Source organism: Mytilus edulis, chromosome 9, assembly GCF_963676685.1.
Source record: "Mytilus edulis chromosome 9, xbMytEdul2.2, whole genome shotgun sequence".
NCBI lineage: Eukaryota > Metazoa > Mollusca > Bivalvia > Mytilida > Mytilidae > Mytilus > Mytilus edulis.
Window position 1 is genome coordinate 17,537,547 of NC_092352.1, and position 22,429 is coordinate 17,559,975.

The 22,429-nt window shown below is 32.6% G+C and overlaps 1 protein-coding gene across 1 annotated transcript; it reads left to right on the forward strand.

The window, feature by feature from the left end:
* Positions 1 to 2,854: 2,854 nt before the first annotated feature.
* LOC139487725 (cadherin-99C-like) lies at positions 2,855 to 21,789 on the forward strand. The gene is made up of 13 exons (XM_071272759.1): positions 2,855 to 3,032; positions 6,287 to 6,367; positions 12,486 to 12,682; positions 13,556 to 13,639; positions 14,306 to 14,395; positions 15,188 to 15,292; positions 16,091 to 16,213; positions 16,535 to 16,696; positions 17,759 to 17,859; positions 18,829 to 18,953; positions 19,367 to 19,468; positions 20,350 to 20,538; positions 20,827 to 21,789. Exons 1-10 carry the CDS (start codon positions 2,975 to 2,977, stop codon positions 18,845 to 18,847), a joined length of 1,020 nt encoding a protein of 339 aa, XP_071128860.1. The 5' UTR covers positions 2,855 to 2,974; the 3' UTR covers positions 18,848 to 18,953; positions 19,367 to 19,468; positions 20,350 to 20,538; positions 20,827 to 21,789.
* The last annotated feature ends 640 nt before the right edge of the window (positions 21,790 to 22,429 follow it).

The following is a 22,429-nucleotide window of genomic DNA, read 5'->3' on the forward strand; positions in this document are numbered from 1 at the left end:
TCTAAAAGATACGAACAAAATTTCGACAACATATCGTTTCTGTACAAGTCTGCTATGCATGGCGGGAAATCGATCTTTTTGTCTAATTCTTATAAAACTTAGTTTATTATCCCCTCGCCTACAACATGTAAGTTGCGTGTAGATAAAATTGTATGGACACTCTAGAACCAAAATGCTCAAAACTTGGTATGGTGTTACTCGTTAAGAATATCTTAAGGCTATTGACTTTAAAGTTCAAAGGTCAAGGTCACAGTGGCAGTTGTAATACAAGGCAATATCACCCTTGTGGACACTCTAAACAAATATGCTTCAAAAGATTTTAACCACATTTGGTATATTGTTCCTCCTTGTAATGATCTGACATTTTTTACGTTCACGGTCAAAAGTCAAGGTCATGCATATGGACTTGTTTTTTCTCCTTGAAATAGCATAATACACAGGCAATTGGTTGCTCATTTTTTTACCTGCTGGTTCTAAAGACAATATTAAAAGTATTTCCAGTTACTGAATGTTTTGGTTTATTTCTAAAAAAATAGTTTATGTATCAAATATGCATATTCAATTTACCATTTTCTGCATGTGTCATATACAAATATAGTGTCCATATTTGTCCCCAATATGTTACATACGAGGGGATGCCACGCTCGGCATTACCTTGTTTGAACTGTAAAATGTGTGCACTAGTCTGAATAATCACCCATAATTATGCCCATGTTTACTGATCTATCTTAAAGGTAAGGTAATGGGTTCGTTGATCCCTTTTATTCAAAAAGAGCTCTTTCCAGGAGAATATCATAATAATATAGACAAAAGAAAGGATGTGGGGAAAGCAACAAATGCGGCAAAATATAACATATAGAAAACAAAATGGTTATGGAGTAAACATTCGTGTGACAACAACTCAGACGATACATAAAAAATCAGAATAATGAAGAAAAAGTTGGTTTCCCTATATACGTGTACCTGCAGTGTTGGTGTACGAGGCGCGTTTATGATTTTCATTATGTTACTTGATATGAAAAATTGACAAAACATAATATTTTACTTGTAAAAGAAAATCCTGAGCCTGTAATAGCTGCTCTTCTTGTTCCATTTGAATTAATAGAAACAACGCTGTCGCCTTTCTTGTTCTCATAGAATCATATGATATGAGCTCCATGTTTTGTGAACGTCTTTCTGAACTGTCGTATTAAACTGACCAGTGCATATCGCGCATGGCACTTTAAATGTATTTTAGTGCGAAAATTAACTTACATTTAGCTGGATTTATTGCCGTCGTAGTTCCATCTTGTCGCCTTCTTACTTTTATTCGATGGCAACACGACCGGATTACGAGGTCTTCACGAAGTCGTGTTGCCATCGTATGACCTTCGGGTATCTACGTGATTCATTCGTGTAGACATCGTAATGTCAAAACTGCCCGATGGAAACGATTGAAACACGAATGCAATACGATGTGCACAGATGCATTCCCGGTGACATTACGATGGTGAGGAGGGTGATACGAACTCAATACGAACCCTCAACATCGGACGCACCTTCGGGGATTTTTTAACATGTTAAAAAATTTAGAACCCTTCCCGAAGTTGTCCCCGAAGGCTAGAAAAAGTGGCCGATGGTTCTAAGATGGTTAAAGAAGGCACTACGAATAGCCCGATCTGGATACGATCAGTCCCGATTTAGAAAATTTCCATTATCGTGTTGCCATCGGTGTAAAAATCGGGACAGTGTGACGCGGGCATTAATATTGTGTGTGTTTTACCTTTACGACATGCGATCTAGATTATCAAAGGGAGTGGTTTGTACGCAAGTTTCACATTACCACATAATGTGCAAGTAGAGTGCATTGTGTGTTTACTGGTCAGTGTGGTCTTTTATGCTGTCAAATATTTTTTGGTAATTCCGGCTTTCCTTTTAATGTATTATTGATAAGAACAAACCGTTTAAACAAAGTAAAAATAACTAGACCATGATAAGTTAAGAGATGACCACATGCAAGATTCACCCAAGGTTATAAATATAATTACGTGCTCTGTAAACAACATAAAATCTCCCTGCAGATGAGTTATACGTCAGTATGAACAATAAACGTTATAAACCTAACAAATACTAATTAGACAAATGCGATTCATAAACATTATCATAAACAAATGCGCTATTCCACAAAATCAACTTGCATTTTTGTAACTCAAAAACGCGTACCCGACCCCATCGCCATTTGTATAATTATTTCAAAGTAAAAGTCCCTCTCTACTATGATAAACTCATTTTTGAACAGGAACAATATTAAGGTACATAGTGTTTTAAGACATGCTTCTGAAGTCGTTACAATACGGCATTCATAAAATGTCAATGATTTTTTTCACATTTTAGGAAAAAAACTCGAGAACCATGATTTCACGAATTTCAATATGAAGCATCCATAAAACAACTCCGATAAATAAACTACACATGCCATTAGATATTTGAGATGTTTTTTCAAAGTGGATTGAACCAAAGGTACCAACGGACCTCCGCGGAAAATTTATTCTAAATCATAGTTTATAATTTTTTAAACGGGTTAAACTACACCGCCTTTGTTTCAGCATGTAACGTTTGAAATACATGTGATATTAGTATCATTTTCGTGTGCATAACACAATCTTCATCAGGAAAGCTCGAGACTGAAAGTTTCCAAAGCCAAACATATAAAACATTTGAGAGCACAAAAGGTAGTAACGGTCATTTGGTATCACATTATTTTTTTCTATATGAATATTTATTTTGCAAAGCTTCCTGGTTGAGATAACACAATGAAGTTGAATTCTTGAACACAATAAAGTTTGTTTAAACTCTCTGTCCCGGATCTAGTAGAACGCACCCATAACGAAATAGGACTTCCTTGTTCTAAATTGAAATACAAAAACAGAATATAGTCATTCTAGAACTGACTTACCGGGACCCAAGACAACCGAATACAACTCTGATATTAGAAATGTTACCGATTTTACTCGCCTACTTTGCAATAGTTTCCATTGTATTTGCACAGGAACGTAAGTCGTTTGTGTTTTTATTTAATTTCTCTTACTTATGTATTTTTTAACATGAACTTAAAATCGTTATTTTTCTTATTATACTTGATATATTTTTTATATTTAGTATAGCCATTCCAAAATAATTGAAACTCATAACTTCATTTCCATTTCAATGCTAGTAATACAGAAGCGGCGAAAGAAATTCTTCAACTGTTTAGAAAGGAGTGCTGATCAGGTGGCTGATACCTCACATTAACTGAATTTGGCTCTATTTGATTGCAGTATGTAATTTCCTGTTGCAACTTTAGTTCTAATAGGTATTCTGTTGATGTGTCGGTGAATACGAAAGTTTGTAGTTCGTGAGCCAAGGTTCCGTGTTGAAGGTCGTATTTTGAAATATAACTGTGTACATTTTTAACATTATGCCTTGGATGGCGAGTTGTCTCGTTGACACTCATACCACATCTTATAAATAATTATCAGTTGGTTTTGACAGACCAAAGATTATTCTGATGATGAAACAAACCCTATTAAGAGCGTTTTGTGAGATTTTAAAGGCCTACATGTATATACACAATGTAGTATCTTTTATATATTACCGGCTGTACTAAATTCTTTTTCTTAAAAAAACGAAGCTTTACATCTAATTTGAGTTTGTGAAAAAAAAATGCGTTTTTTTCTGCTCCCCAATGCACGGGGGTTCCCCATTACACCGTGACCGTTGAGTTTGTGAGAAATTTCTTCCTTTAGAATTTAGAATATATTTACTAATAACTTACAGTCCACACACAACTACTACTTAGCTAAATTTGACTTTCGAAAGTTGGTCTGTCTAGTGTTTAGGAGCTTGTACCTTTGCATATGCAGGTTATATATAAGTGTTCTACAAGCAGGTTCAACATGCAAGCTAACAAAGCTACATAAATCACTAGTTTGAGTGCAAGCACAGAATTTCACAAGATTAGTATGTATTAATTATCACATGGATTAAGTTTATATCCAAACTCATGTTAAATAGTTCTACCAATCTAAGACATCGCTCACGTATCACTTTTAAAAGCTTTTCTCTGTCCGGTTCTAGATGTATACAAGAGATAAGAAAGTGTTCAATCGTCTCGTCCCCTTTATTACAAATTTTGCAGGTGGCTGATACCTCACATTTCCTGAATTTGGCTCTATTTGATTGCAGTATGTAATTTCCTGTTGCAACTTTAGTTCTAATAGGTATTCTGTTGATGTACCTTCAGTTTGAGGTGTTTGTTGTAAGGATTGGATGTATTGTTTTGATCTTATAGGCACATGCGATGTGTTACAAGCTTGAATAACCCTTCGAATTTTCATTTATCTTTTCTCTCCAGTAAGTATAAATTTTCCTTGTAATCAAGTTTTTCCATTGGAGTTTTCCATGCAAGAGGATATGTTAGGAAATTCTGACAGTCGTGCAAATCATATTTTAGGCATATTTTCTTTATTTCTATGAACCAGATTTTACTTGCATGTGTTTTTAATTGAAGCCGTCTTTCTGCTAATCTCCATTCAACTGATGTTTTGTTAGCTCTGGTGATATTTCCAAAAAGTGTTAAAGCTTTCAGGTGGATTTCAGCTTTAATTGGTAGCATTCCACTTAGTATGTATATAGCAGGGTCAGCTGTTTGCTGAGGTACAGAGAGTATTTGTTTAATAATTTTCTTGTGGAATTGGAAAGTATCAAAAATGCTGCCTGTCGGGAGTAGTATTTCCAAACCATAGGTTAATATAGGCATAACATATGTATTTAAAAGAGTTATAGCTGTTTTATGATCTAATCCATTCCTCCCATGTAAGCCTGCACCCATTAGGCTGTATAATGATCTTCTTGCCTTCTTTTTGTTTTCGTCAACAGTTAATTTTGCAGAGTTTTTCTGACACTTTTGTATACCAATATGTGAGGAGTGATCTACCACTGGCATAGGGTTATTGTTTAAATTCAAAAAAATGTCTTCTATTACAATCGATCTGGATGAGGGGTTTACAAGTAATATTACGCTTTTTGTTGGTTGTAGAGAGTATCCTTCTCTCCTACTAAAATTGACAGCAATATTTACTAGCGTCTGAAGTTCTATTGGATTGTTTGCTATAATAGCAACATCATCAGCACACTTTGGAACACAGCAGCTAATATTGCCTATGTGTCCACCTATTCCTGTGTCACATAACAGGTTTATTTGAGGGTTTACATACAACTTGTACAGATCAGCACTTATGACACCACATTGGCGTACACCCTGTTCTATTTCAAAGACTTCTGAAGTTTTTTTTCTCCATTTTGTACAAGATGTTGCATTTTTATAGAGGCTTTCTATCAATATTATGGATTGATCTGAGATTCCTGTTTGATATAATCTCCTTATAAGATTTGAATGTACAACCACATCAAAGCCGATTTACCATCAGGTAAAGGTATGTATGTTGGTAGTTTGAGATCTTTACTTTCACGCTCAAACTCTTCAAAAATTAATTCACATAACAGAGGGGTAGTGTTCTCAGTAAATCCTCTTTGTAATGTGTTTTGTTTCTCCAGGATGATAGGGTTTTCCCGTAATTTAATTATCTTTTCGATTACTTTAGAGTATATAGGTGTGACTGTTATTCCTCTATAGATTTTCGCATATCTTGCATTACCCTTATTCTTAAATACATGAAATAGTGTACCAATTTTCAGAATATCAATATACAGCCTAGTTCAAAAGATCTGTTAATAAGTAGTTGAAAATATTGTTGCAATTGTTTACAACCATGTATGATATATTCAGCATTTACACCAAAGTAGTCAACAGCTTTATTCCTGTTTAAACATGATATTGCTTTTGAAATCTCTTCTTCTGTAATAGGGTTATGCTTGAAACGATCTTTACATTTATCAATTATAATTTTAGCTTCTTTTTCAATAAGATCTAGATATTGAGTGTCATAATTTTGATTTGGTTCCTTTTTTGCAAACTTATGAAAGTGTGAACGCCGGCCTTCAATGATATTATTGTTGTGATAGGTATTATCATCTACATGTAATTGATCTATAAATCTAGATAATTTTCCTCTTTGACTTTTTATAATTTTATAAAACATGTTTCTGTCTGATGTTCTAGCATTAATTAGTTTTTGACGTTCATTTATTCTACGTTTAGCTACTTCTGCATTCTTTACGTAGAATGTGCTTTGTTAGTTTTTTCTTTTTAAGATATATATTCAAAACAGTAAATGAAGATAAACAAGCGTATTCTTTTGATTTACAGCATGTAGTCCCATGGATCCTGGAGAATGGACACCAGTTCGTCCTGTATTGTATTTGAATATTTATGAAGCCAATCAAGAAGGTACTGTATCTAATGAGTTATGTATTACTAACTGTCATTTAAAGAGGCATCAGCTACGATAAGACAAAACACACTAAATTATGACTATGCTTTGTTTTTCAAACATTTATAAAAGCGGAATATTGAAATAATATTTTCTTATTAACAGTAATGTAAAAATAAGAAAATGTGATATAATTGTCAATGAGACAACTATATGGAGTGGATGAAAACAATTTTGGTTTAATTTTGTCAAAACAATCTAAAATCACGATGATATATTATACAAGTAAATACTTCAACCTCTTTTTGTAATTCGGTTTATACGTTTTAGTAGGTTATATATCAAATATGAGAATTAAAAAAAAGTTAGTTGATGATTATGAGTATTCCATTCGTTTGATGTGTTTTAGCTTTTAATTTTGCCATTTGATAAAGGACTTTCCGTTTTGAATTTTTCTTGGAGTTCGGTATTTTTGTTATCTAACTTTTTTATATTGGCTCACAAGTGTGCAATCGTATTGCTTTCACTGGTTTTGGTACATAGCTTGAACATAGTTAATATACTCTATAGTAAGTTATACTTATGAAATCCACTCCGAATCACAATGCATACCTGTACTGGGATAATATGAAGAGGCACTACTAATACTGTATGCGTTTATTTAGAGCTAGTGAAAAGTGATGACAAAAAAAATATAGTTCCTGTAAAATTGATAAAGATAATGTACACTACTGCAAATGCACTATTCCGTATTGTACAATAATAAATTCGAAAACATGTTTAAATATCTCGACATTTTGTTCATACTAGAGGTTCTGATAACCCCACGGATAACAAAATTCAATTAAAAATGTCACCCCGGAGCTATTGTTTGTCAGAATTTTTCTTTGGTATGTTTATCAATTTATGATATGATTTCAATATAGATGTGGTAATTAAGTGTTGTGAGCATCCTTGCATGACTGAAAGCCCGCCCAGTTCGTTACCAGTTAACCTTTTCCAATTAAGAACAAAGTTGGTCTGACTCATCCCTTTTCGGGCGCATTTTCTATTTATTTGTGGTTTATTTCTGACGACAACGCCTGTTACGATGACTTAACAAAAACACCATTCTTATTAATTATCTATGATAATGTTGATTTGAAATCCAAAAAAAAAAAAAAATTACCATCTATCGCGGAAGGAACTTACTGCTTAGTTCAATTTTTTAAAAAGTTTGCAAAATATACGTTATATGCTATTTCTTGGTAACGGTTTTAGTTTGGATTAATATTATGTTCAGATGACGATACAAAGGTTCTTAAATAAATATGTTCCATTGGCTATGGATTTGTTTGCTTGACCCTGAGCAAAATTTGAAATTGCGAATCAAATTGAACGCGTGTTTATCATATGCTACTGTTGGAAATGTATGTTTGAATATAGGCAGTGCATTAAATGGTATCAGCTGATGGTTTGTTCTTGAAAGATGAAAAGTGTGCCGATTTTGAAATCCAAAATTACCGACAAAGATAAATATAATATAAAACTAAAATCCTATTTGAAGCTTAATCCCCAAGATATACACCATAATACACATATACATACTAGGAGTACTAAGAACAAACCATTACATTGTTAAGATTCTGAGAATGTTTCAGTAAATTCACGGTAACAAGAGTTTAAAAAACCCTTAATAAAGGCAACAGTAGTATACCGCTGTTCAAAATTCATTAATCGATAGAGAAAAAACAAATCCGGGTTACAAACTAAAACCGAGGGAAACGTATCAAATATAAGAGAACTACGACACAACACTAAAATGTAACACACACAGAAACAAACTATAATGTAACAATAGCCATTGTCCTGACTTGGTACAGGGCATTTTATGAAAAAAATGGTGGGTTGAACCTGATTTTATGGCATGCCAAACCTCCCGCTTTAATGGCAGTGTTAATCATAACATTAAAATGACAACATTACACGACAGGGTTACAATAAATAAACAGATAAATGGGAGAAATTATAGGACAGAGAAACAAACGAATAATGACAATTTCTCAACACGTATCTACACAACTTTACTACGAAACATTAAGTGCTGACAAAAGGATCCTATCTTCCCTTGGGAAGAGTATTTCTATTGGATGGTAAAATCTAGGTGACCATAGTCTGTACCACAATTTTACATTAAAGGGTTCCATTAAAGGGTTCCATCAAAATGTAAGTTAGTGTTATCTATTGAGAAGGTTGGACAAAATAAATGAACTTTTTTGTTAATTTTAAACCGAAACACCAACATTAACAATTATCTGAAAGGCAATACATATATATTTACTTCCTATTGAATTTTGCTTTTAGTTTAGAGTATCCGTTTGATCAATATTTTTTTGGCATATATCCGGCAAAATGTGTTAATTCCTTTCAAACTGCAGTTTAAAGCCATTGCAAGACATCCAAAACTTGGTGACATGATCAGAAGTTCTTCACCATATTAAGTGTGCACATATGAAGCTGTAGTACTTTGAATTTTAGTAAAGATTTTAAAAACAAATATTGTCCCTGGTTTGTTACCCCGATTTTGTTTTTTGTCCATGGATTTATGAGTTTTAAAGTCGTAAGAAACCTCAAATCAAAAAAAATCATGCATATGTTTTTATAACTAAATAGTTAGTTTTCATTATACAACTTATGTACATATACTTTTTTCTGAGGAAAATTCTTTAATTTGTCCACATTTAGAAGAAGTTTACTTATTTTTAATTGCTTGCTTCCAGGAAGCAATTCGCCGACTTATTATCCGTATGCATAGTGACCTGAGCGTAACCCTCCTCGTTAAAATCCGGTGATCGCAATACGCATGGGTCTGTCAATAAAATAAACAATTATCTGAGTGTACACGTGCTCAATATCCATGCTTTTTGTTATGCGTTTACTATAAAGTGACAATCGGTAAACTTCGGCTTTAAAACACGGCATTTAATGAGCAGCCATATTTTTTAAATCATAACAGCACGGCTGGTAATCTACCGATCCCCTCACGCATGAAATGATGAAAATATAAGGTTTTTAGATTGATGAAGACGTCTATCAACATAGAAAAGCGTACACGCCGCCAAAAACGACATTCATATCCATTGACCGAAAAACAAGTGAATTTGAACTTGTAGATCTGTTAATAGAACCATTTCAAAATTCAAATGTCACTTTTTTAGGCAATTTCTCGTGGGACAACTGATTTTGTAGGAGTTCAACTCCATGTACTCCAGTAAATGATACATGTATCTCTTCGTTAATGTATTCACCACAGCATAGCATTCTCCGATTTTCAATGTTTTGATCAGTTGAATCAGAAAATTGCGATTTAGAAATGTTCATACCTTTTGAAGCGGTGACAATTACTCCACTCAAGCACAACCGGAAAATCCTCTCACGGTTTTCATTGCAGAACCAAATGTTCTGCGTGTGTAGATTACCAGCCGTGACAGACAGAGAGAAAACAAAATTGACGATTATACGTATTTGCGTAAAAAATGACAAAATCGTGCACAGAGTTCTAAGTTTATGATATATACATGCATTGGTTCAAGAATTGGATAAACATTATTTTTCACCACTCACTGGTTTCATATGACTTTAAACAGCGGTATACTACTGTTGTCTTTATTTGTACACATATATGCGATCTTTGAAATATGACCTACAGAACAGGGGTGCATCAAACATTAATTACGTTTTGTATGCCTTATGTCACACTGTTTGACATAGTTAAACAGCTAAATACTTGATCCTCCCAAAATAAAACCATATCCTTCATAACGTAAATTGTACTTATGATTAATGCTACCTGATGATGACCTTGCATTATTAATTCATACGAAATGAAACCGGATTTATATAACCTACCCGTTCGTCATTAGATACTTGAAGGGATGACATATCAATGATATAAAACATTTAACCACAATGTGTCCGTAACGATATCAGCTGTCTAAATAAACAGAAGGCCTATGAACTTTTTACCTTTTTATATGTCCCTAACCTCAGGTCGAAATGTCTACTTCAGGTTGAAATGTCTTACAAATGTCTAGATCAAAATTACTGGGTTTAGACAAATATTTAAAACAGGTAAACAGCATATATTTAAAGTTGTACATGTCAGTATGGTACGAGTCATCTCGAGACACGGTGACCTAAGTGTATTTAGACAAGAATGAAGATTTTAATTTTATTTGGATTATCAAACTATTTGCTTTGTACCATGTTCACCGAGTGTTTTATTTTTGCATAAATAGAATGTTATTAAAATATGTTAAAATTAAATAAATTTTTTGTTTATCCAATCTAGGTGTATTCATTCGCATGTGTGGGATGAATAGTTATGTAATATATTATCAAAGTTCGTATTGTGAGACTGACACTCGTTCAGAAATCTTGGCGACATCTCTTCATTATATAAGAGTTCATCAAATTTGTTAAAAAAAGAATGTTTCATATTACCAAACATTTCACAAATATTTCCTACTCTATTGTGTCGAATTTCCTTTAAATTACAGCTAATCAATTATATTTGACTAATTTTAAAACTCGTCTTTTTATAGTTTACTACGAGGACAATATACGCATTGATTTCAATGTCAACCATTAATTCACGATCTTCTATACTGACTTTGATTCTCTTCCTGTCAGTTAAACACGACAGCGTGGAAATTATGACATATTTCGCTTTTTAATCAACTTGTTAAGGTCTTTCCTTTTACAAAAGGGAAAGACCTTACTGTATTTCTTCTGTTTATTATTATTCTTTTTCCGCCAAACTTTGACGAAGTTAGCAGCCTTAACCGTAAGACGTGTCGCTTTCATGTTCACACTTTGTATCGGTGTCATATATACCTATCTAGAACTCACCCTGTTAGTCGAAATATTTTGTCGGTTCGGAGTAATTCCTCCGAAACCAAAAAACCTTGTTATCGTTCCAACACCGTAACCGTAATAGGTAGAAAATAAACGAAGGGTGAAATTTGTTCAGGACCAGACCCCGGTTCTTCGTTACATTTGGATCGAAAAGATTCAACGACTCATTGGTAGGGTTATGCCCCTATGAAAATTAACCGGTGTCGGTGGACAACCAAAACTCAAAAACCGTAAGTCGTAGAGACCTAGGATCTTCACCATTCATCATCAATTCATGTGACTTTGAAAAATACCTCAAGGTCAAATGTGTATGTTGACCTTGACCTTTGACCTAACACCTTGTTATCAGAACAACTCAGAAACCATTATATTTACAGAAGTTTTAAATAGTGGAAAATGTTTGGGTCATTACGGGGCAACTTTGTTATATTTTGACCGAAGAGATTTGACCTTTTTGTAAGGGGCATAACCCCTGTTTTAGGTTTCTGAAAAGACAAAATCAGCATTTACTATATAACCAAAGGTCCTAGACCCATGGGGTCTTCAGCAATGACATTGGGGACCAATGACCTTGACAAAGGTCAAAAGGTCAAAGGTCAAGGTCATGTACCAGATAGCGAATTTAGTGATTTTAACCTTATTTAAGGGATTTTCAATGTGTTTTAAAGATTTTCAGTGTGTTTTAAAGCTGTTTAAGGTTGACCTTGACCTTTGACCTTAAAACTTTTAAGTCGATATCTCAAAAACGATTGTACTTACAGAAATAGTAAATAGTGAAAAACGCGTTGAGGTGGATGAGGCGCAACTTTTTGACATTTGACCGAAGAGATTTGACCTTTCTATAAGGGGCATAACCCTTGTTTTAGATTTCTGAAAAGGCAAAATCAGCTTTTACTGTATAACCAAAGGTCCTAGACCCATGGGGTCTTCAGCAATGACATTGGGGACTAATGACCTTGACAAAGGTCAAAAGGTCAAAGGTCAAGGTCATGTCCCATATAGCAAATTATATGTTTTTTTTACCTTATTTAAAAGATATTCAGTGTGTTTTAAAGCTTTTCAATACATTCTACGTCTATTGGAACATGTATTTTACATTACAAAAGGAAAGACCTCTCAATTGTTCAAGAACAATTGACATTTTAATTTTATTTGTTATCTTTATTGCATTATATACATTTTTACTATTTTCTGTCATCATACATAAATATTTGATGGATACAACCAATTTATTTTCAGAATTACTTCTATACCCTAACGATCCTATGTATCAGTCTGAAGTACGACTAAATGGCGTTCTAGATGACAATTCACCTAATGGTATTGTTTTAGAGCCACAAACAGACTATCTGATGATTAATCCAGCAGAAAAATTCAAATTCGAAAGTGTTTCAGGGCATAGTATAATCCGTCTAGTCCAACCTTTAGACCGGGATGTAAGTTGTCGATGACTTATATATATAATACATTGTTAATCGTTCTTGAAAAACAAAAGGAGATACCAATGGGACAATATGATACCGGAGTTTCAGAAATATGTACGATTTGAACTTCAGTTACCTATAATTTTGAAACAATATTTCCTATAATGCTTAGTTCTATGATTTTTTAGTTTAATTTAATCTATTCAAAACAGGGAGGCAAAAGAAACGATAGTATATAAATCTAAACGCTTTGCTTTACGAACCCCATCAAAAACCGAGGGTCATCTCATGTGCTCCGGAAATCAGCTAATTTGTCATAATTAAATTCTAAACAGAGTGATCTCCCTTGCTGATTACAAACAGTAACCAAGATTTTGTACCTGAACGAATTTGATTAGCATCTTTCATGTCACCTAGACATTAATCACATTAAGTTTGCACCTGTGTTTTATCAGTAAAAGTGGTCAAATGTTATCAGTTTGATTACATGCAAAAATGAACACAAAAAATCATTATACTTAGCTAAAAAATACAATCATCGAATTGAAAAATGATGCTGATCAGTAATTTTCTATATTTATTTCGTTCTACATAGTATGTTTTCGTTCGATTAACGTAATTCATCGAAATGAACTAATCAGACGAGCTAAGTACTACTATAAGACGCAACGTTAGATATCGCCACTACCACTTAAACGTTTACATGGTGAAGACGATTTGTTTTATTGAATTGTCAATCCATAATATAATCCAGATATAATCGGTTATATACATGTACATTAAATACTCCATTTTTAAAAATTCAATTTAAATGTTTCATTTTTTTCTTTTAGGGACAATTACCTATTAAATTCACCTGATATTTATCACAACTTTTTTATTCAGGGTCCCACGGAAAGTGTAGATGATGATATCAGTGTTATTACATTCACCTTGAAGTGTTCCCCAGCCAACAACCTCTCAGTAGAAGTAAGATAATACTGTTATAAAGTATAATATCACAAACCATTGTTTTCTATATTAAACTGAAAAGTAAAATAACAAAAATACCGAACTCCGAGGAAAATTCAAAACTGAAAGTCCGTAATCAAATGGCAAAATAAAAAGCTCAAACACATCAAACGAATGGACAACAACTGTCATATTCCTGACTTAGTACTTAAGAGATACACCATGAAACACATGTCGTCCATTTAAACCTTCCTTTTTTCTAAATTCTTATACAACCTGAATCTAAATAAAGGCACGTACCTAATAATATAAAAGACCCGATACAGAATTGACTAATTTCATTGTTTGATTCGTATACTTGATTGAATCAGATTTGTATATAGCATCAATAGTGATGTTATAATAGAAAAGAAAAGATAAAATGAAAATTATATCAGGACCTTGCTTAATTTTTTTCATTATGTCGCAGAAAGTAAAAAAAGCAAACAATTTACCATTCCGGGATCCTTGTTAATATTAAGTCTAAAACTCATGCATTATCTTTTGTAAAACAAAACTCAAATATACCGCATCAGACTTCAATGAAATAAAACAGAAAAAAAAAAAAATCTGAAATCTATACCTATATCTGTGCATGCCAATCAACTTATGTCATTCTAAATTCGTACTTTTTATATAAAACAGATGTTTTATGATGTCAGTATCATGGTTATGGACAAGAACGACAACCCACCTATATTTTCTAATGCGCCATATGAAACTGCTATTAATGAGGTAAGAAACAGTTTCATTGTCATAAATTATACATGTTTTAAAGGGGCACTAGCTGCGAGATACATAAAAAATAAATAATGATTAATTTTTATCTTCAATCATTAATAAAATAATGATTAGCTTTTACAATGTAGCAGTCAAAATGGTTCAATTTTGTCAATATAAGCTAAGAAACATCGATGATGAATTATTCACTTGCAAGTGAATAATTTATCCTCATTTAATCCGTATTCTTATGAACTTCAATTTAACCCTTTAGCAAGAGATGGATTACGCATGATTTATGCGTATTCAGTTTAATTGTCATATCATAGATCATATATAAAACTTTGGGTTTTAGAGTTTGAATGAAGGTAAACAAGAAACCCCGTTTTATATATGCAAGATATTCAGTAAGATCGACTTTTGAATTCGTTAGACCTTGGAGCAGTATATCTAACTATATGTTAATATGTTCTTGGTTAGACTGCTTATATGTTTTAATTCAGTGAAAAGAATTTTGAGAAAGTTCAATATTAAAACACAACACATAAAATAGTTTCGTGACTTAATACGGCGACAATAGTTGACCGATGTTCAAATTTTGTTGGAATTTCATAAAAAGAGACACATCGAAGATCTCCTCTTTGGTCAGTGTCGTTGGAGAATATTTAAGGTTTTCAAGTGCACTGTGAATTCCAAATTCTCTTGTTTTTTTGGAATTTTTACATCACAAATATAACAAAATTAGTTTTTAATGATAACAAAATATATAAATTTACGTAACGTTTTCAACTTTTACACTTTAAACAGCTTACACCAGTTGGTACACAATTACTAACAGTTACTGCCGTTGATAAAGACTCGAATTTAGATGGTAACATCACATACAGTATTATAAAGAATTCGGGCATTGTGGTAAGTCTCAAAAGTTCAATATTGAATAACACTTTTTGGCTGAAGGGAACTGACAATCTAACACCATCTCGATGTGCATTCAAGTTTATGAAAAACAGTGAAAGGGAAGAATTCAGTATATTGAGTGTAATGATAATAGAAAGATGGAATACTTTTCAATCCAGTCTAAACACGAAAGTAATAAAATAACTATTCTATAAACAAAAAGTAAAATCACAAAAATACTGAACACAGAGGAAAATACAAAACGGAAAGTCCCTAATAAAATGGCAAAATCAAAAGCTCAAACACATCAAACGGATGGATAACAACTGTCATATTTTTGACTTGGTACAGGCATTTTCTTTTGTAGAAAATGGTGGATTGAACCTGGTTTTAAAGCTAGATAAACCTCTCACTTGTATGACAGTCGCATCGAATTTCATAATATTGACCACTATGCGTGAACAAAATAAACAGACATAATAGGTAAAAATGTCAAAGATACAGCAGTGAACATTGTGTTATAATCACTTTAAAAACTTACAAATTTGTAACAAAGAATGACTATACTATCATCAGCTGATATTGGTTCTCAATAATCAGACAAATGCATTTTCTCAGTGCCACTCTGTAGTCCAAATTATGCTACTACCTAATATTTTCAACCAAGAACTTCATTACTATTGTAATATTAAGCATAACCTAGTGGTCTTTATATTTGTTTTTGAGTATATTTGACAGAAAGATGGGGAAGTGAAGCTCATCAAAGATTAAATGAGCTTTCATTTCCATGATCATTTCATTCTTTTTTGACAGAATGATGGAGGAGACCTCTTTGATATTGACACACTCCAAGGCATCCTCACAGTTAGAGACAATTTGGATTATGAAAGTTTAGGGGATGGACACAAGTATTATGTTATTCGTGTTGTTGTTATGGTAGGTATAGAGGCACATATTTTTTTCGACATTTTAAATGCAACTTATTTTCACATAGCTATGATAAATATTTAAACTTAAATAGAAATACTAGTAAATGAAAGATGATGGAACAATTATTTCATTTTTTTCTTTGCTGGTTATCTTCTTTCTCTCGTTTAGTAACATTTTTATTTTTTTTTATTTCCGAAGCTGCTACTTAAAGAAACAGTTGGCTCTTTTCCTTCTGTTGTATTAATTTATTATTAATACATTTAGCATTTTCAAATTTTATTACTAGCTTTTGCAATTGATCATAGCATTTAATATCATTTATTTCAGGACGGCGGACCAAATACAAAGCGATCGGCATATACTGATATAAAAGTAAATGTAACTGATGGAAACGACAATGGACCCTCTTACATGTACACTGGTTGTCTACAGCATAGAATGACCTGTGTATCGCCAAAGTATACAGTAGATGTAACTGCAATAACTCTGGTAAGGATTTATCGAAGACATATTCAATAGAGATATTAATTTAGAAACATGTTTTATATCTTAAAACCGATGATGACTAGTATAGAAGACAAGTGACTATTTGCTATAAGCCCCAATAATTAGTCTGCTCAAATATCGATTCGAACAATCATTAAGTTAAAAGTATCTTTGAATGTTTCCTTAAAACAAAATGCTTGGCTTACGACAAGAGGATGGGCGATTTTTATTTCAACTCTTTACTAATGATACCAGTTAAATTTGGGGGCTCCGATTCAGTCAACCTGGTAAACCTTCAAAACAAAATAAATTATACACAGAGAAGTTTATTCTGGGATATCACTAATACCCTCTATTGCTTTAGGAAAATAAGAGGCAGACGATACCGAAGGGACAATCATACTTTTATGGATTTCAATTTAAAAACAGCCATGCATAATCTATTAATACATTCATACTTTTTGATGACAATCTGTGTTATTGACTAGGACACTGAAGAGAAATGTGGAGATCTAGTATTGGCTCTTTCTTATTTGATGGATAACGGTAACCAGCAAGGCTTTATTTGAAGAATTGCGTCACCAGTCCGTGTACAATATATACCACCTACATAGACTGCAATAATCTGTACAGTCAACCATTTATCTGTATATACAGAACAAGACATCGGCCCGAAAGACTGCAACAATTTGTACATCCGGATGTCAACCAATTACCTATAATGACAAAGAGTTCACTGAACTTTACAGACTGGCGTTAACCAGAGCGACTGCAACTATTAGTACAGGAGTATGCCGAACAATTCACAGAAAAACAATCTGCATTGGTATTTACAAGCATATGTCAATCTAAGTCTGCAAAAATATAAACAGGCAGATGCCATTACCAACACAGACAGAAACTCCAGTGTTCTTTACAGACTTACATGTCGGACAAAAAAGGTTGAATTGGTTTGTACTGGCAGATTTCAGCCAATTATCAAAAAGCTGGTACAAGTAAATCAACCTTTGATTTTATTTGTTTCTCGATTATTATTTCAAAAAATACTTAATTATATTTTTTTAGAATCAAGAGCTGCAATTCCATGGTTTTCCTGACGTAACTGGAAATGCAATTAGAATTTTAGCCAAAGATATGGACGGAATTAGTATTTTCGGTGGCGACAAGTAAGTTAAATATCGAATTTCGTATTTACCAAATGAATACGCTTACAATGTTAATCGTCGGCTAATTGCAAATTGAAACCATGCTTTTTGAAATAATGTCAGGGTGCGTTACTTAGGAATGAATTAAAATGCACATTTTTGTTTGGTTGGTTTTTTGTTGTTGTTTGTTAAGTTATTTCAAAACTAGAAAAAATTATCCCTGAACCGGTATAAACAAAACATAATTTTGTATGTGACTACTCTCACATACCACATCATTAAATCAGGTATGGCACTTCTTCACTTTACAAGTAGCTAAACATTAGGTGATACTTGCCAAGAAAAAAATCAAGGTAAACGCTGTCCATCAAAATAGAAAAATTGACATTATCGAAAAGAGCATCCAGCAAAACAGGAAGAACACCTATCCAAATTACCAATTATACATTCGAAATACTTTCAGGTAAACAAAGTGTTATACTAGTAGATGAAATTTAATGTATTTTTTCACCACTAGTGAAAGTTTGTTCTTTAATCTACATCATATGAATCTTGCGTTACAGCAAAACAAAGCTGTAATTTCCACTGAAGAATGTAAGAACAGGTATTTTATTAATTATATCGATACCAAAGCACTGACTATTGAGCTGATGATATCATCGGGTTCATAAGCCAACAAGCAGTGATATCGATCCTGCTAGATTAGGAAAATAACACTTCATAAATATGGTACGTCCAATGCGCATTTACATTTAAGCCACCCCCAAATAGCAGCAAGCTATATCCTAATAAATTAACCATCTTGATCTGAGCGTCACTGATGAGTCTTTGAAGACGAAACGCGCGTCTGGCATATTAAAATATAAGTCAGGTACCTTTGATTACTTTTAACATGAACTGATAAAAGCTGACCTCTTTGAGGTTGTCGTATAAACAATAACTGCATGTTAATTCACATTTTTTATTTTTGTGTCAATATTTTTTATTTAGCGTATCCATCTGGATATGATAGCTATTTTGCTGTGGAGACAAAGAAAGTGGGAAACTATTTCCAAGCTATTGTGAAACAGGTCAAAAGTGTTGAACTTCCTAGAGATTTTGTGATATTGCTGAAGGTGAGAGATTACAAATACTTTGAAACACTTATTTCTTACTGTTACTGTAACATCTTATTATAATTGTGAATACAATATTCAGACGATAGGCATTATATCTACTTTTTCTATGTTATACATGTATGTATACATGAATGATAAATGCTATTACATTATTTCTGGTGGTTCAAATAATATATTGTAAAATAAGCATTAAATTGATTTGTTTTCTAGATAGTCAAAAAGACGGTGGAATACTTATCATTTTTTTACAATCCCTCCTACCAAGGTAAATAAAGGCAACATTACTATACCGCTGTTCGAATAAATTATATCAATACGGAAGTTTTGCTCTGAAGAAAAAAAGACTTTAAATAAAGCTCTATCAATTTATCGCTTTTTCTTTCTCCTGATTGTTTTCTTATTTTGAATAGGCAGAAGAACTTTCTCCTGAGAAATGGTTTGCAGTAGCAGAGATATCCTTTGTTAAACATATGACAGAAAACAATTTTCAAACTACAGTTTCGCCTCAAATGGTAATTCCTACCTGTAACATAAACCCGTTGTCTTTTTTTCAATTGAGACTATACTAGTCTTGTAAATAACAAAGCCTATATAAAGGCTGGCATAGCTTATTAGAATTTAATGTATTGGATTGTGCAGTGGGGTTAACCAAATAAAAGTCAAGTTGAATATCGTTGTATATGCCACTGTACTTTTATTTCCTAACACAAAAACCTATTTCAAGCTCGAATTTACTTGATTTTTACAATTACCATGATAAAACAAAAATAAAATGTAGACATTTTATCTGAAGTTGGATTTTTTATGTGTTAATTTAGAAATGTGATTGGTTAAAAGCGTCCGCGTGTTGACCTTGTATATTTGATATTAGGTTTGTTTGGAGGCGGGGCTTATTTCATACACGGCTAGTAGTGGTGTTACGTCCCTTTATATTTCATATAAGAATAGAAGGTGGGCGGGGCTTTTTTCACACACGGTTAGTAGTGGTGTTACGTCCCAGACGAAGACATTAAGATTGAAATAAATTCATAAAACACATTTAAACCTAACAAGTTGTTATTGTTGGCATCTTTTTTTATTGAATCAAGTAGTTTCTTTAAATAATGCTAACAGTATTGTGGACTTACTCATTATGATAGGTCACTTGTCTAAATTTCACACGTTAAGATAGTCGGTAAGATAAATTCGTTACATAGTGTGCTAGTGACGTAGTACGGTATATATGGGGTCAATAAATTCCATATCGGGTCGCTCTCACCCCATATGGAATTTACTAATCCCATATATACCGTATTAGGTCGCTAGCACACTATGTAACTAATAATATCCGTCCTCTGTTGTTGATGTTATACCTTCTTCTCTTTTCTTATTTATTTATTGTTATTTTATTTAGAGTACTGCTGCACAAACTGGAGAGAAAACAACAAAAAGCCAGACAAAAGATGACTTTTCCGAGACGACTGTTGCACTTATCGTCGTCATTGCTGTGACCTTGACTTTAGTCTTGTGTTTATCTATAGCAATGGCTTGTTTTGTATCAAGAAGACGACAATACTCATCAGACAAAGTTCCACTATCATCGGTAGTATATATCTAATTATCAAACGATCAGACAAGTTCTCTTTTGTCCCGTGGAAACTAAACCATATTGTAAAGATAGTCGTCTAAATCAGCACCAATAAAAGAAAATTGAGATGAGAAAGTAAATTACTGAAATCAAGTCTATATGTTTTAAGCAAACGAATAAGTAGTTTTCTTTAATTTATTAAGAAAGTTGACCGTCAAGTAATAAGTTTTTATTGTTTTTTTTATATATGTTATGATATATACTGTCAGAATGACTAATTTCGATTATTTTTCTCAATGACAGGTAAATGGTGCCCATGAGAACAGAGGATACTCGGCACAACTATGAAATACTCCATAATAGATGTTAAAGAGAAGCTATTTATCAAACTGAATTTTACTCCATTGCTTTATTTAACATTAACAAATTTTGTAGAAATAAGATAATATATTATAATAGAACTCTTCAAATATGAAAATAGTTAGATATAATTTGTTGGTTTGTTAATGTTGCAATACGTTGTTTTTGCATCCTATAATTCGTAGACTGTTGTAAAAATGTATGACAGCATACCACTTGTATATGAAATGACCATTTAGCCTTTGGGAATATTGACGACTTTCGGATATGGTTACTTGAGTCAATATTGTAAAAGAGCTAGAAAATGATAAGGAAATGAAGAAAAAAAATCGAAAACTAATATTTGATCCAACCCGATCTGTGGCTATTTATTTAGCTATCGGAATATTGGCGACTTTCATATTTGGTGACTTCATCAATGGCCATAAATCGGGATAGTTTGCAGGTTCTCATTTTCTAGTTCTTTTACAAACCTGTTACCTTTCTTATTGACTTTTGGTCAGATTTTGTAGATGGGTTAACTAGGGCAAAGGGGAACGTATATGAAGCGGTCTATACAGTCATTTGTGAAACATCTATACCTGAATATACAAAGGTATTTTTGCGCATGTATGCATAAAACTGTATTATGCTAAACACAATGTTAATTCATATTGTAATAATTGTCAAATATCATGCTATCAATTATTTATACTTTACCATTTGTTGACAGTTGGTGTAACTATTACATACATTCCATTATAATTCAGCTATTTTTATTACCAGGTCTTTCACAGTTTTCGTTATTACTAGTCTCAAATAACATTTTTTGTACTTATGTATACAATAATCATTTTTGAATAATATTATAAAGACTTTTGTAATATCATTGTCAGATTTTTTACATTAAAATTGAAGTTTGCAGGTGATTTGCATTCTTATTCAAATATTCTAAATAATTCATATTATATACATTGTTTGGCAAATAGTGTTAACAAAAAAAAAATTGTGAACCTTCCATTCTGTAACTCTTTTCAACATTTGAGTAAAAAGAATTATGTTTTTATAAGCAACACGATATATGATCGTAATATAAAAGCATCTGCTAGAAAAGATATAATCACAAAAATACTGAGCACCACAGAAAATTCAAAAGAAAAGACCCTAATCAAATGGCAAAATCAAAAGCTCAAACACATCAAACAAATGGATAACAACTGTCATAGTCCTGACTTGATTCAAGTCAATTTACTATGTAGAAAATGGTGTATTAAACCTGGTTCTATAGCTAGCTGAACCTCTCACTTGTATGACAGTCGCGTACAATTCCATACTTTTGACAACGATTAGTGAACCAAAAAAAAAAAAAACAGACATTATTAGTAAAAATGTCAAAATTAAGGATACAGCAGTCAACGGGTGTATGACATTTGCGCCGTTTTTTTTTTAAAGTTTCGATCTTTTCTTTGCACGGATTGTGCACATGTACATTACAGATTAATTATCATTATAAACCTCTTCCGTCGGCCAGTTGTTTATTTGTTATAAATTGTCAATTATAACATGT

Coding starts and splice junctions, on each gene's coding strand:
- LOC139487725 (XM_071272759.1), top strand. CDS start 2,975: ATGTTACCGATTTTACTCGCCTACTTTGCAATAGTTTCCATTGTATTT. Junction 3,033..6,286: donor CATTGTATTTGCACAGGAAC/GTAAGTCGTTTG, acceptor TTTGATTTACAG/CATGTAGTCCCATGGATCCT. Junction 16,697..17,758: donor ATGTAACTGCAATAACTCTG/GTAAGGATTTAT, acceptor ATATTTTTTTAG/AATCAAGAGCTGCAATTCCA.